A 15,296-nucleotide genomic window follows, 5' to 3' on the forward strand; every position below is an offset into this window, starting at 1 on the left:
GGCAATTTTTAGATCAGCTATAGCTCCCGTGTCTTAGTGAAGCTGAGCGAGTACGATTGGGAGAACCAATAAGATGGGGGGGAAGTATATGGGGTAATTAAGAACCTCCAGAATGGGAAGGCCCCGGGATTGGATGGTTACACCGCTCGTTTTTTTAAGTGTTATGCGGAGGAGTTGGGGCCCCAGCTTATCAGGCTAGGGAATGGAGTATTGGAGGGAAGGGGGATCTCGAATTCAATGATGGAAGCAGGGATCTCTTTGTTGCTTAAGCCAGGAAAGGAGAAACTCTCCTGGCTGTACCGCCGCTATGACGGAGCGCAGGGTTTCCAAGTGAAAATGCCGCACGTTCAGAGACTTGTTGACTTCTTTTAAGTCTAGGATAGGCCGAAAAGACCCTCCTTTTCGCGGCAACACGAAGTAAATGGAGTAACAGCCAGAGCCGCATTCTGCGGGAGGCATGGGGGAACCGCCCCAATGTGAATCAAACCTTGCAAGGTCTCCTCTACTGCCGCCCGTTTGGCGGCAGAACCGCATCGGGACTCCACAAACACGTCTCTTATCGGGGCATTGAATTCTATTCTGTAGCCTTCTCTGATCAGGTCCAAGACCCACTGATCTGAGGTAATCTCGGCCCACTCCTCGAGAAAGAAGGAAAGTCATCCTCCTATCACAGGAATCGAGGAGGGGGCCGGCGCACCATCATTGAGAGGGTTGCCCATGAACTCCAGGTCTTGAGCCTGCTGCTGCGGAACGTTTGATCGAGCAAAAGGAGTTCCTCTGCTGAAAACGGGCATGCGAAGTGAACCCAGCAGAACGCCCCAGGCGGTACCTTCTAGCTTCACGGAAGCAAGGTCTGTAATAGAAGGGAACTGCCTGACCCTTGGAAGAAAGCCGCGGCCTATCCTCGGGTAAGCGCTGGGGTTTGGCATCCCCCAGGCCTTTCACAATTTTCTTCAACTCCTCAACAAACAGAAGAAGGCCTTGAAAAGGCAACTTCACCAACCTTTGCTTAGAGGCCATGTCAGCTGCCCAATGCCATACCCACAGAAGACAGCGAGCCGCCACCGCTACAGCCATGTGTTTAGCCGACGCTCTGACCAGATCATAAAGGGCGTCAGCCAAAAATGACAAGGCAGACTCCATCCGCAGTGCCACCTCCGTAAGGGGCTCTGCTCCATCTCCGGGCTGTTCCACTGCCTGTTGTAACCAAGCGAGGAAGGCTCGGGCAGCGTAGCAGCTGCATGCAGACGCCCATAAGGATAGGCCTGAAATTTCAAAGGACCGTTTCATAGTTGCCTCCAGGCGATGGTCCTGCATGGCCTTCAGGGCAACTCCTCCTTCCACTGGGAATAAGCGCTGGCAGATCCTCGCGGTGGAAAATTCTCACCGCGGAAGGATCATCTGGATCCGGTGGCAATCCTGCACCTTCCTCTGGCTCTCTGACCACGAAGGCCTGCCAGACCCCTCAGAGTCCTCACATCCCGACCACGGGGGGAGGTAAGGGGGTGCGCCACTCTCTGAAGGGGAATCCACCCTTCTGCGCTTGTCTTGCAGCCATCTGTCAGGGGAAAACGCGCCTGACTGTAATCCAACGCCAGACTCCACTGGAGTGGATACAGAAAGCAGGGCCGCAGAGGACCCCTGCGGAAGAGCTCTTTTTAACATGTATGCATTATGCAGCAATAAAACAAATTCAGGGGGAAATGGCTCACCCTGGCCTCCCGGTTCCAGTCTGGGGGAAGCAGCTCTTTTATTAGCCTCTACACGAGGCGCCCCTCCAGGCTCAAACCCCTCCACCTCAGCAGGGGTCGTGCCATACTGTTCCAAAATGGCGCCCGCTGTCAGCTCCACGGAGCGGGAAGGAACATCGTTCACCATGCTCGGGCCGGCTCTACAGTCTGAAAAACACACCTTACAGAGCCCTGCTGCAGACCTGTGCTTGCCACAAACGGAACAGCGCTTTACTTTCTCAGCAGCCATCGCCGAAAACGGCGGAAATTCAAAATGGCGGATTCGCGCTAAAATCGTCCCGAACGTGGGCCCTCCCCGGAGGAGCTACAAAATGCTCTTACCTCAACACAAATTACATGCAAATATAGTCAAATGGAGGTAATTTCCTATTCCTCCACAATGCTTAGAAAAGAACGCAAAACAAGGGTGCCCCTTTCGCAGAAAAACCTACGGCAGCTCAGAGTTGGCATTAGGGTATCTAAACAGGCACAGAAGAGAAGACTCAGTCCACGTCTGCAGCTCCGTTTTGGGCATCCTCTCATCTGCAAACAATCTGAACTGTGCCAACTAAAAACACAGGAGGGTTCTAGAGCCAGAAAAGAAGTGGTACAATAGACTTCATCCCTCAAGTTTGTATCTCAGCTGCATAAGGAGGGGTGAGGCTGGAGCTGAGCAGTGCTGCGTTTCAGCCACACACATACCTTGCTGGAAGAAGTTCTTCCTTCTTTTTTTCTTTTTAACGGTATTTGGGTCTTCTGGTTTTATCATTTTAATTCCCTTTCCCTAGCTGTAAATAGCTGGCCTGTTATGCTTTCGCATTTCACTAACTGGCACCTCTTCCTTCTCCTTCCCTCTGGCATTCTGGGCATACGCTGAAGAGCTGTGATTAATGCACAACTCTTGAGTTAATGCACCAGGCACCATCCTGCCCCCTAACTTCCAAACAACTCCCTAACGCTCAACGCTATGAGCGTTTGTATCTCATTAGCATTGAGCATTAGGGAGTTGTTCAGACATGGAGTTCTGGCGCTATTTAGTACAGCGCAGAGTTTTGAGCATCAGGGTCTTGGTATTTAGCTTTAGTAAATGTTGCTACAACCCTTATTAAGGCAGGATCATAAAGCCTGTCAGGATCCTAACCTGTTTAGCATTTGTTCATAAGGAGTTATTCTATTTCCTTTATCATATTTGTTGCCCCATCTCCTAAACATTCTTTTTGGGTTTGTTTTTTTTTTGTTTTTTTTTTGGGGGGGGGGGGGGGGGGTTGTTGTTGACTGATGCCACACAATGAACTGAGTTTATCCACAATGACTCTAGGACCCTTTTCTTTGGTTGTGACTCATTAACATGAAACCCACTACAGTATGTCTACTGTTAGAATTATTGTAACAATTATTTTTCCTTTTGCATTTGCGCACATTAAATCTAATCTGTTATTTTGATGCTCAGTCCCCAAGGCCTGTTAGGTACAAATGCTGGGTCCAGCGTTAGGAGTCACCACCCAAGAAATTATCTTGGACTCATCATGAATAATCCATTGAAATTTTCAGACCTGTGTGCTATGGCTTCTAAAAAAAGGAAAATAGCACGTTAGGGAATATTCAGAAAAGGAGAGAGAACAAAATTGAGATTATTATTATGCCTCTATGATGAAGAGAACAGAACACCTCCCTTATGAAGAGATGCCAAAGGTTAAGGCTTTCAGCATGAAGAAAAAACGATTAAGAGGTAATATTATAGAAGCATATAAAATCATGAGTGGGATGGAAGGGTAAACAGGGAATGGTTGTTTAAGCTGTCAAACACCACAAAACAAAGGACATTCCATAAAACTAATGGCCAGCAAATTGAAAACAAATAATAGCTTTCTTCCATGCAGTACATAATTAAGCAATGAAATCTGTTGTCAGAGGATATAGTCAAGGCAACCAGCACAATGGGATTGAAAAGACATTTGGACAAACTCTTGGATGAAAAGTCCATTCAAAATTATTAGCTAAGCAACTGGGAGAACCATTCATTCCTTGAAATGAACAAAGAGAAAGATTTACTTTGTGGGATCTGCCGAGTACTGGCAACCCAGACTGACCACTGAGGAGACAAATTGCTGGGTTCAGCAGACTGATCTGAAAGATAAAGTGATTCACATATTTAGAAAACAAAACAAGATGTTCTTTCCCTACCTTCCCCTTCCTCTTTAATGGACTTGGGTTGAGACACAGTGAAGCACTGCATCACTTCATAGCGCTGGCGTGCTTCCTGGTTCTCCACCCCTGGCTCATCTGGAGGCCGAATTAGCATCCTGCAGTTGAAAGTATGGCTGTTGCGTCTGGTGGCTTCCTGGGGCCAAGGCACCCCATTGACTGTACAGAAAAGATACAATCAGAAAAAAAAAACATTTAAAAAGGTGTCACTTTTTGGCCCACTAATATTTTCAGTGTGTATACAAAAAGAGTAGTTAATTGGAAACACCTAATTGTTACAAAATTGATTGTTCCCAACGTTTACAAAGGCTTTGAATAAAATGATGTATTTTTAAATACATCACTAACTTTTTTGGATAATAATTCTGTTATGAGTATGAATATGGATCATGTATTTGAAATATCATATTTCTGTGGTACAATCAGAGCAGTAGATTTTTAGCCTTATTTTTGCTTTCTAGAAAAGCAACAGCAATCAAACAAAACTCCAAATCTACTAATCTGATTCCTGATACTTCTGGATCAGCATATATATTCATTATCTTTATCTCCTTGACCAGCAGACTATGTATTATTTTTGCATATCTGTATATACATAACATTTATGTTCACCATAATCCTCCCACTATGTAGTACATATATATTAGTGACCTATGTGATGCAATAATTTTATTATTTTAATAGGATTTATTTACTGCCTTTTTGAACAGATTCACTCAAAGTGGTATACAGTAAGAATAAATCAAGCATAAACAATAGACAATTAAAGCAGTAAAAATATTCAAACAATATAAAGTATGGCACAGTATACCACTTACAATGCCAACACAATATGTAATAAAACATTTTAATAGACTACCTACAGTATAAGCAAAGATGGAACATATAAATAGGTAAGAGAATAAGAGGAGTTAGAAAATAAGGGGACTAATTTAAAGAGTTGCACACGAGGTCTGAGAGGTGATTAAAATTTATCTCACCTAGAGAAAGAATGGATAAACATGTCCTGCTGCAGTACATGCAGCCTGTGTCACTCCGTGTGCGTCCATGTGCCTTTTTAGGGAGTGCATACCAGAACGTAGGGGCTACTCCAGAGAAGACTTGTTTGTGGGTATCACATCATGTAATGTCTTTTGGAGAGGGTGTTGATAGGGATACTCCTTGGGAGGACCTTAGTGTCCTTGGAGGTGTGTAGAGGGTGATCCTGTTCAAGTACTTGGGGTTATTTTCTTTAAAGGACTTTAAGATCAAAGTTTTAAATTTAGCCCTGTACTGTACTTGTAGTCAGTGAAGTTTTTTTCAAATATGGTTTGATGTGGTCACATCACTTGCAACATTCTATTAGTCTTGCTCAGCATTCTGAATCAACTGGAGCTGGTGCAAACTCTTTGCATTCAGACCTGTGTAAATTGGATTACAGTAATCCAGTCGATGTTATCATGGCTAGCACAACTGGGATAAGATTTCCCTTCTCAATGTAAGGAGAGAGGCAGCATAGTTGTTGCAAACAGTAGAAGCAGCTCTTGAAGGTTGCTTGGATTTGGGGAATCAGAGTAAGTGTTGAACCTAACTGTATTCCAAGGTTCCTGATTTGTGATTTGAGGGGGAGTTCGTACTTCCCAAAAGAGATTTTGATGTCAGGTACATGTCCACTTGTGTTAGGGATTCAGAGAACCTCGGTTTTACTTGGTTCAGGAAAAGCTTGTTGTATTTAGCCCATTCTTGAATTGATGTTAACACAGGTAATCAGTTTATTCAGGGATAGGTAAGTCAGGTTAAATGGGTATGAGTAGCTGTACATCATCCACGTAGATGTAGAACTTAGTGTCCATTGACCAAATCAGCTCGGTTAGTGGCTTGAGGTAGGTATTGAACAGAATAGGTGACAGTATCGATCCTTATGGTACCCAACAGGTCAGTGCCCATGGTGGCGATGAGGTGCTGCCAAACATTACAGACTGTTGCCTGTCTGATAGATAGAATCTAAACCAAGCAAGTCCTGTTCTACTAATACCTGTTTCTGTCAGTCGTGCTAGCATAACATCATGATCCACAGTGTGAAAAGCTGCTGAGAAATCTAGCAGTACTAACATCGAGGCAAATCTCCTCTCTTGCTTTCTGTGAAGATCTAGTAGGAATATAAGGACTGTTTCTGTCCCATAACTAGGACTGAATACAGTTGGACATGGATCTAGCCAGTTTCTCTCTTCCAGACTATCACCGAGTTGAACACAGACTGTTTGGTCTATACGTTTTCCTAGAAATGGGATGCTGGATACTGGCCAGTATTTTCAAGCATTCTCTCTCAACTGTATAAAGTAATTTACAGGAAAAGCAGGATTGATCAGGCGCACAAGTGGGTGACATCATCCAACTGCACAAGTCAAACCAGCTATCTCAGAGCTGAGAAGTAAATATAGTTCTAAGCATGCATGCCTAGGGTTACCATACGTCCGGATTTCCCCGGACATGTCCTCTTTTTGAGGGCATGTCCGGGGCGTCCGGCGGATTTTGCCCGCGCCCACGTTTGTCCGGATTTCTGGACAAACGTGGGCGCGGGTGCGGGCAGGCGTGTGCGTGCGGTGGGCGTGTGGGCGGGCAATCGGCGCCGTGGGTCTGGTGACCTGGTCTCCCGTCCCCTCCCCTCCCCTTCCTTACCAATGTTCCCTGGTGGTCTAGTGACGTCTTCGGGGCAGGAAAGAGCCCCCTCTTTCCTGCCCGGAGCGCTGCCTCCCCTATCATCCTTCTCGGTCTGGCTGGGGATTCAAAATGGCCGCCGAGAGTTGAACTCTCGCGAGGCCGCTTCAACTCTCGGTGGCCATTTTGAATCCCCAGCCATACCGAGGAGGATGCAGCAGGCAAGGACAGGCAGCGCTCCGGGCAGGAAAGAGGGGGCTCTTTCCTGCCCCGAAGAAGAGAAGACGCTACTAGACCACCAGGGCTAGATAGTAAGTGAGGGGGGATAATGTGATGGGGGGGGGAGGGGACTATGCGACGGGGGGGGGGGAATAGGGGCGGAACCCGACCTGAAGGGGCGGGGCAGGGGCGGGGCATGAGGCATAGCGAGGCGGGGTAGGGGGCGTGACATGTGTCCTCTTTTTCAGAGGACACAAAATGGTAACCCTATGCATGCCCTTCCAGCATGCAGCAGTCTCCTCAGTTAGCTCCCCAACAGCTCAAGAACAAATGGAGGCCTTGGAGTGACGAAGGGACTGTGCACCTGATAATCCTGCTGTCTACAGAAAACATCTGTTACAGGTGACCAATACTTTTTCCCAATGAGGAACAGAGTTGAGCCAGGTATGTAAGCAGGCAAATCCCAAGCTCTGGGTTGCTCAATTCATAGACTGTCTATTCACTGTGCAAGAGTGCCCTGGTTACAGCTAAAGATGCAAGAGTTGCTCATTTTGTAACGACAGGTTAGTTAGACCAGCTGGCCACAAAAGAGACAGACACTGAAATGTTAGCAGAAATTAGGAAAGCTAACAAATTAGGTAACACAATAAAAAATAGGCAATTTCAATTATCCCAATATTGACTGAATAAATATATTTTTTTTAATCTGGGCAGAAGGTGAAGATCCTAAATGAAATCAAGGACTGCTTTATGGAGCACCTGGTTCAGGATCCAACAAGAGGGAACAATTCTAGACCTAGTCCTTAGTGTACCACATGATCTGGTTCAAGAGGTTATGGTGCTGGGGACAGTTGACAACAATGATCATAAATGATCAAATTTGATTTAATAACTTTCAAAAAAAGAGATTGATAAAATAAGGAAATTTGTCAAAAGAAACAGAAGAGCATCTGCAAAAGTAAAAAATTTACATCAGGTACAGATGCTCAAAAATATCATCCAGGTATATTCCACATAATGAAAAAGGCAGAAGGAAAGCCAAATGACACCAAGCATGGTTAAAAAAAATGAGGAGGAGAAGGCCAAAAGAGCATCCTTCAGAAAACAGAATGATCTGACTGAAGATAATAGAAGCGGAGAACAAAAGCACAAGGAGCCTTCAAGACAGGGGGCGTCAACTCAGTTTTATTGGACAGACCAGACATAGTCCATGTTTTGGCAAAATAATCTGCATCAGGGATCTTCCTGGCTAATGGGACTGCCTGCCACGGAGGTTAGGAGGGGAACTCTGTCTCTAACCCTCTTTCTTGGAGAACCAGAATAAGAAATGGCAAGTCAAATGCAAATATCTGATAAGGAAGACAACGACTATGGAAAGAAGTTTGTCTTGGAGGCAAAAAACATATAATAAAAACTTTAGATACATTCAAAGCAAGAAGCCAGTAAAAGAATCAGTTGGACTCCTAGATGACTGAGAGGTAAAAGGGACACTCAGGGAGGATAAGCCCATAGTGGAAAATTAAATGACTTCTTTGCTTCACTGAGGAAAACATGGTGGAGGTAGCACCATTAAATACCATTTCTGGTATGGATAAGTCATAAGAACTGAAAAAAATAAATCCGTAATCTGGAAGATGTAATGGAGCAATTTGACAAACTAAACAGTAGTAAATCAACTGGACCAGATGGCATATATCCCAGAGTACTTAGACAGAACTAAAAAAAAAAATGGACTTGCAGAGCTATTATTAGTAATTTGTAATGTATCCTTTAAAATCAAGATTGAGACCTGAAGATTGGAAGATGGCCAATGTAACGCCAATTTTTAAAAAGTGTTCTAGAGGTGATCTGAGAAATTATAGACCAGTGAGCCTGACATTGACGATGCTGGGCAAAATGGTAGAGACTATTATAAAGAACAAAATTACTGTACACATACATAGGCATGGATTAATAGGACAAAGCCAACATGGATTTAGCCAAGAAAAATCTTGCCTCACCAATCTGCTACATTTCTTTGAAGGGATGAATAAATCTGTAGATAAAGGTGAGCCCGTTGACATTATTTACCTGGATTTTCAGAAGGCATTCACAAAGTACCTTAGAGATAACTCCTGAGGAAATTAAAAAGTCACAGGATATGACCATTTAACTCTACTCTTTGTTTTCTATTTTTTAACCAGTTCTTAATCCACAATAGGACACTGTCTTCTATCCACTGTTTCCTCTAAGCTGAGCAGGAGTCCTTCACCTACAGTCCTGCCAGTGGGAGGTGCTAGTACACTACACATTTTCAATAGCGAGGGACAGGCAAACTCTGTAGGACTCCAGGGAACCCAGAAACTGAAATCACAATATTGAAGCACCACCTCCCACTGGCAGCAATGTAGTTGGGGGACTCCTGCTTGGCTTAGAGAGAACAGTGGATAGGAGGCAGTGTCCTAATGTGGATTAAGAACTCGTTAAAAAAAACAGAAAATAAAGAGTAGGGTAAATGGTCAATATTTGCAATGAAGAAGGGTACCTAATGGGGTTCATTTTCAAGCAAACCCCCCACACAATATATTTTCAGTGAAGAAGGGGACCTAATGGGGTTCATTTTCAAGCAAAAACCCCATACAATAAACACCTTCTGCTGCATGACCAACTGGCGAAAAGGCTTGGCCTGCTCCAAGTCTGACAGCTGACGCACCGAGTTTCACAAGTAGACGCTCGTAAAGAGCTGGTAAGATTGTATACAGGAAATGAGCGTTGAAGCCTGGTACATCTTCCTCCCAAAAGAATCCAGGGTTCTAGATTCTCTGCTTACTGTTTGCTTGACTGTCAGAATATGCATGAAACAGATTTGCATACAATGGAGGTCATTTATGCAAATCAGTCTCACGCTGAGGAGAGATTAAAAACATAACCTCTCTGCTTCATGGAGGCCTCTGCTTTAGCAACCCAACAATGCAACAATCCTCGTTGACTGTTACCAAGTCTTTTCTGGTTGGGACCCTCCTGGAAAATAAATGAATTGAACTACCATTTCATAAACTAATTCTACAGTACCAAAAGTTAAATTTCACACATATAGCTAACACATGAAATTTAGCATCCTTTCTGGGGATTTATTAAGGGGCCCTTTTACAAAGCTGCGGTAAACACTAATGTGTACTTACTGTAACAAAAAACAGCATCCCACAGTAATTTCAGGATGTACGCATGCTACCCACATACTAAAAAAAGACATTTTTAGCATGCTCTGCGCTAATTGGTTAGCACAGCTACATTAATACATGCTAACCGATTAGCATGTGCTTAGTGCATGAGCCTTTACTGCCTACATAATATGTGGAAGTAAAGACTCATGCATTAATCTGTTTTCATGGCCACACGCTAATGGAAAAATTAGTGTGTGTCCATTAATACAAAAAATAGGAAATTTGGCCATTTTACTCTAGCAATAAAAATGGAATTAGCACTTGAGAAAACCCACATAAAGTGCACTAAGGCCACTTGTTACCAGTGTTTGGTAAAAGGGCCCCTAAATGACTCCGATTAAGCAGTTCTCCACTGGAGAGAGAAAGGGAAGTCATAGCAGTAGATAATTTTCTGTCCAAGGAGGGCTCACAATTAGAGAATGACATGGGGACAAAGTTTGTCCCCATCTCTGACCCGTGGGTTCTATCTCCATCCCCGACTGTCCCAGCAGGTTCTGTCTCCGTCCCCGCCCCATCCCCACAAGTTCTGTCCCCGTCCCCGCTCCATCCCCATGGGCTCTGTCCTCACCTGCTGAAGCCTTGAATAACTATGAATTTATATTTACATTTTTATTAACATATAAAAAGGAACAATATGCTGTGCAACTATTGTGTATAAATTACAAACAGAAAACAATAATAACAGTAAGCAGTGATAACAACACTCCTCACCACCACCCTCTACCCTTCCAACCCCAACAATATCTGATTTCTACTACCCCAAGGAATCCTAATCCACCCTGTTAAACTGTCCATGGGTACAAAATACAACCCGTTCTGGTTGCCCTAGAGGGGAGAAATATGCTCTATGAAGCACTGTTATGATTTTTTAAATCTGTGGATGAATAAGTAGTCATCAACAATCTCAAGGTTCAATCTAGCTCTCCTGTCTTCCACAGTCCTTCCTGCAACAGAAGATGTCTTCTTAGAAGATGTGCTGGTAGCAGGATGTACAGGATCCACCATGCAAAGTTTGCTAGTTGTGGCCAGAATGTTTGCTTGTTTTTCCAAAAAATCAAAACATCATTGTCTGCATCACTCAAACACATTAACAGGCTTCAAAGTAGATAATGGCACAGGGACAAAATTTGTCCCCGCCCTCGTGGGCTCTGTCCCCATCACCGTGTGCTCTGTCCCCGTCCCATCCCCATGTCATTCTCTACTCACAATTAAAGAAAATTTCAAAGAGCTGCAGTGGGATTTAACCTGGCACCCTTTGGTTCTCTGCCAACTGCTCTACCCATTAGACTAATCGCTCCACATGGATATCCTATGTTGCCATTTTATAATATAGACATTCCTATGCTCCCACAAAGACGTCAATGTTCCTTGTTTTTCCCCATTCATAGTTTGGACGTTTCATTTTGTAAAATGGACATTTATACTGAACATAAAGAGCACTTGGATGTCCATTTCTCATGTATTTTAGAATAGGCTATATATTGGCAGACCCTGTTCTAAAACAAACAAGGAATGGATCACAACATGTGACATACTAACTTGGATGTCCTTAGTCTGAGTTGGACATCCATTATTATTACCTCTATCTCATTGAAGGATGAACACAGTAACATAGTAAATGACCTGTACGGTCCATCCAGTCTGCAGAACAAGATAAACTCATTTTACACGGTATGCGATACTTTATATATATACCCAAATTTGATTTGTCCTTCTCATTCTCAGGGCACAGAACGTAGAAGTCTGCCCAGCACTGTTCTTGTACTAAACGTTCTGAAGCTAACATCAAAGCCCCTTAAAATTTACACTCCAGCCCATCCATATCTATTCAGTCACAATCAGGGCACAGACCGTAGAAGTCTACCCAGCACTGGTTTCGCTTCCCAATTACCGGTGTTGCCATCCAATCTCTGCTAAGATTCCATGGATCCATTCCTTCTAAACAGGATTCCTTTGTGTTTATCCCACGCATGTTTGAATTCCATTACCATTTTCATTTCCACTACCTCCCGCGTGAGGGCATTCCATGTATCCACCCATCCTTTCCGTGAACAAATACTGCCTGACATTATTCTTGAGTCTGCCCCCCCTTCAACCTCAATTCATGTCCTCTAGTTCTACTGTCTTCCCGTCTCCAGAAAAGGTGTGGTTGCAAATTGATACATTTCAAATATTTGAACATCTGTATCATGCCACCCGTTTCTCCTTTCCTCCAAGGTATATACATTCAGTTCGGAAAGTCTGTCCTCGTACAGTTTGCAACGCAAATCCTACACCATTTTTGTAGCTTTTCCATGCACCACTTATTTAATAGATCTTTAGAGATGGGAGAGGTTCCACAGGATTGGAGATGAGCGGATGTGGTAGGGTATGATACATACCTGTAGCAGTTGTTCTCCGAGGACAGCAGGCTGATTGTTCTCACGACTGGGTGACGTCCGCGTCAGCCCCCACCAACCGGAAAGAAGCTTCGCGGGACGGTCGGCACGCAGGGCACGCCCACCGCGCATGCGCGGCCGTCTTCCCGCCCGTGCGCGACCGCTCCCGCCAGTTGAATGACTAGCAAAAGATGAAACACACAACTCCAAAGGGGAGGAGGGAGGGTAGGTGAGAACAATCAGCCTGCTGTCCTCGGAGAACAACTGCTACAGGTATGTATCATACCCTTTCTCCGAGGACAAGCAGGCTGCTTGTTCTCACGACTGGGGTATCCCTAGCTCTCAGGCTCACTCAAAACAAGAACCCAGGTCAATGGAACCTCGCAACGGCGAGGAAACAACAGAAATTGACCTACGAAGAACAACTAACTGAGAGTGCAGCCTGACCAGAATAAATTCGGGTCCTGGAGGGTGGAGTTGGATTTACACCCCAAACAGATTCTGCAGCACCGACTGCCCGAACCGACTGTCGCGTCGGGTATCCTGCTGGAGGCAGTAATGAGATGTGAATGTGTGGACAGATGACCACGTCGCAGCCTTGCAGATCTCTTCAATAGTGGCTGACTTCAAGTGGGCCACCGACGCTGCCATGGCTCTGACACTATGAGCCGTGACATGACCCTCAAGAGTCAGCCCAGCCTGGGCGTAAGTGAAGGAAATGCAATCTGCTAGCCAATTGGAGATGGTGCGTTTCCCGACAGCGACCCCTAGCCTGTTAGGGTCGAAAGAAACAAACAATTGGGCGGACTGTCTGTTGGGCTGTGTCCGCTCCAGATAGAAGGCCAATGCTCTCTTGCAGTCCAATGTGTGCAACTGACGTTCAGCAGGGCGGGTATGCGGCCTGGGGAAGAATGTTGGCAAGACAATTGACTGGTTAAGATGGAACTCCGACACCACCTTCGGCAGGAACTTTGGGTGGGTGCGGAGCACTACTCTGTTGTGATGAAATTTGGTATATGGAGCATGAGCTACTAGGGCTTGAAGCTCACTGACCCTACGAGCGGAAGTAACTGCCACCAAGAAAATGACCTTCCAGGTCAAGTACTTCAGATGGCAGGTATTCAGTGGCTCAAAAGGAGGTTTCATCAGCTGGGTGAGGACGACGTTGAGATCCCATGACACAGTAGGAGGCTTGATAGGGGGCTTTGACAAAAGCAAGCCTCTCATGAATCGAACGACTAAAGGCTCTCCAGAGATGGCTTTACCTTCCACACGATAATGGTAAGCACTAATCGCACTAAGGTGATTCCTTACTGAGTTGGTCTTGAGGCCAGACTCTGATAAGTGCAGAAGGTATTCAAGCAGGTTCTGCGCAGGGCAAGAGCGAGGTTCTAGGGCCTTGCTCTCACACCAAACGACAAACCTCCTCCACTTGAAAAAGTAACTCTTTTTAGTGGAATCCTTCCTAGAGGCAAGCAAGACCCGGGAGACACCCTCAGACAGACCCAACGCAGCGAAGTCTACGCCCTCAACATCCAGGCCGTGAGAGCCAGGGATTGAAGGTTGGGGTGCAGCAACGCTCCGTCGTTCTGCGAAATGAGAGTCGGAAAACACTCCAATCTCCACGGTTCTTCTGAGGACAACTCCAGAAGAAGAGGGAACCAGATCTGACGGGGCCAAAAGGGCGCTATCAGAATCATGGTGCCGCGGTCTTGCTTGAGCTTCAGTAAGGTCTTCCCCACCAAAGGTATGGGAGGATAAGCATACATGAGGCCGGTCCCCCAATGAAGGAGAAAGGCATCTGACGCTAGCCTGTCGTGTGTCTGAAGTCTGGAACAGAACGGAGGCAGCTTGTGGTTGGTCTGAGAGGCGAAAAGATCCACCGAGGGGGTGCCCCACTCTCGGAAGATCTTGCGTACCACTCTGGAATGGAGCGACCACTCGTGCGGTTGCATGACTCTGCTCAGTCTGTCGGCCAGACTGTTGTTTACGCCTGCCAGGTATGTGGCTTGGAGGAGCATGCCGAACCGGCACGCCCAACGCCACATCCCGACGGCTTCCTGACACAGGGGGCGAGATCCGGTGCCCCCCTGCTTGTTGACGTAATACATTGCAACCTGATTGTCTGTCCGAATTTGGATAATTTGGTAGGACAGCCGATCTCTGAAAGCCTTCAGTGCGTTCCAGATCGCTCGGAGCTCCAGGAGGTTGATCTGTAGATCCTTTTCCTGGAGGGACCACAGACCCTGGGTGTGAAGCCCATCGACGTGAGCTCCCCACCCCAGGCGAGATGCATCCGTCGTCAGCACTTTCGAAGGCTGTGGAATTTGGAATGGACGTCCCAGGGTCAAATTGGTCCGGATGGTCCACCAGAGCAGTGAAGTGCGGCAACTGGTGGAGAGGCGGATGACATCTTCTAGATTCCCGGTGGCTTGGAACCACTGGGAAGCTAGGGTCCATTGAGCAGATCTCATGTGAAGACGAGCCATGGGAGTCACATGAACTGTGGAGGCCATATGACCCAGAAGTCTCAACATCTGCCGAGCTGTGACCTGCTGAGACGCTCTGGTCTGCGAAGCCAGGGCCAGGAGATTGGTGGCCCGCGCTTCGGGAAGGTAGGCCTGAGCCGTCTGGGTATTCAGCAGCGCTCCTATGAATTCCAGAGACTGGGATGGCTGGAGATGGGACTTTGGGTAATTTATCACAAACCCCAACAGCTCCAGAAGTTGAATAGTGCACTGCATGGACCGGAGGGCTCCTGCCTCCGAGGTGTTCTTGACCAGCCAATCGTCGAGATATGGGAACACGTGCACTCCCAGCCTGCGTAGGTACGCCGCCACCACCACGAGGCACTTCGTAAACACTCGTGGGGCGGAGGCGAGCCCAAAGGGCAGCACACAGTACTGAAAGTGTCGTGCGCCCAG

General features: G+C 46.0%; 1 protein-coding gene across 5 annotated transcripts in view; it reads right to left on the reverse strand.

Annotated features, from left to right (window-relative positions):
• NCOA1 (nuclear receptor coactivator 1) overlaps nucleotides 1-15,296 on the reverse strand; it is a 660,387-nt gene that overhangs the window by 311,454 nt on the left and 333,637 nt on the right. For all 5 annotated transcript variants that reach the window (XM_030198687.1, XM_030198689.1, XM_030198688.1 and 2 more), the window contains one exon: nucleotides 3,915-4,094. In XM_030198687.1, the coding sequence (XP_030054547.1) occupies nucleotides 3,915-4,094 (180 nt within the window). The remainder of the gene's footprint in view (nucleotides 1-3,914; nucleotides 4,095-15,296) is intronic.

The sequence above is a fragment of the Microcaecilia unicolor genome, chromosome 3 (assembly GCF_901765095.1).
Source record: "Microcaecilia unicolor chromosome 3, aMicUni1.1, whole genome shotgun sequence".
Taxonomy (NCBI): Eukaryota; Metazoa; Chordata; class Amphibia; order Gymnophiona; family Siphonopidae; genus Microcaecilia; species Microcaecilia unicolor.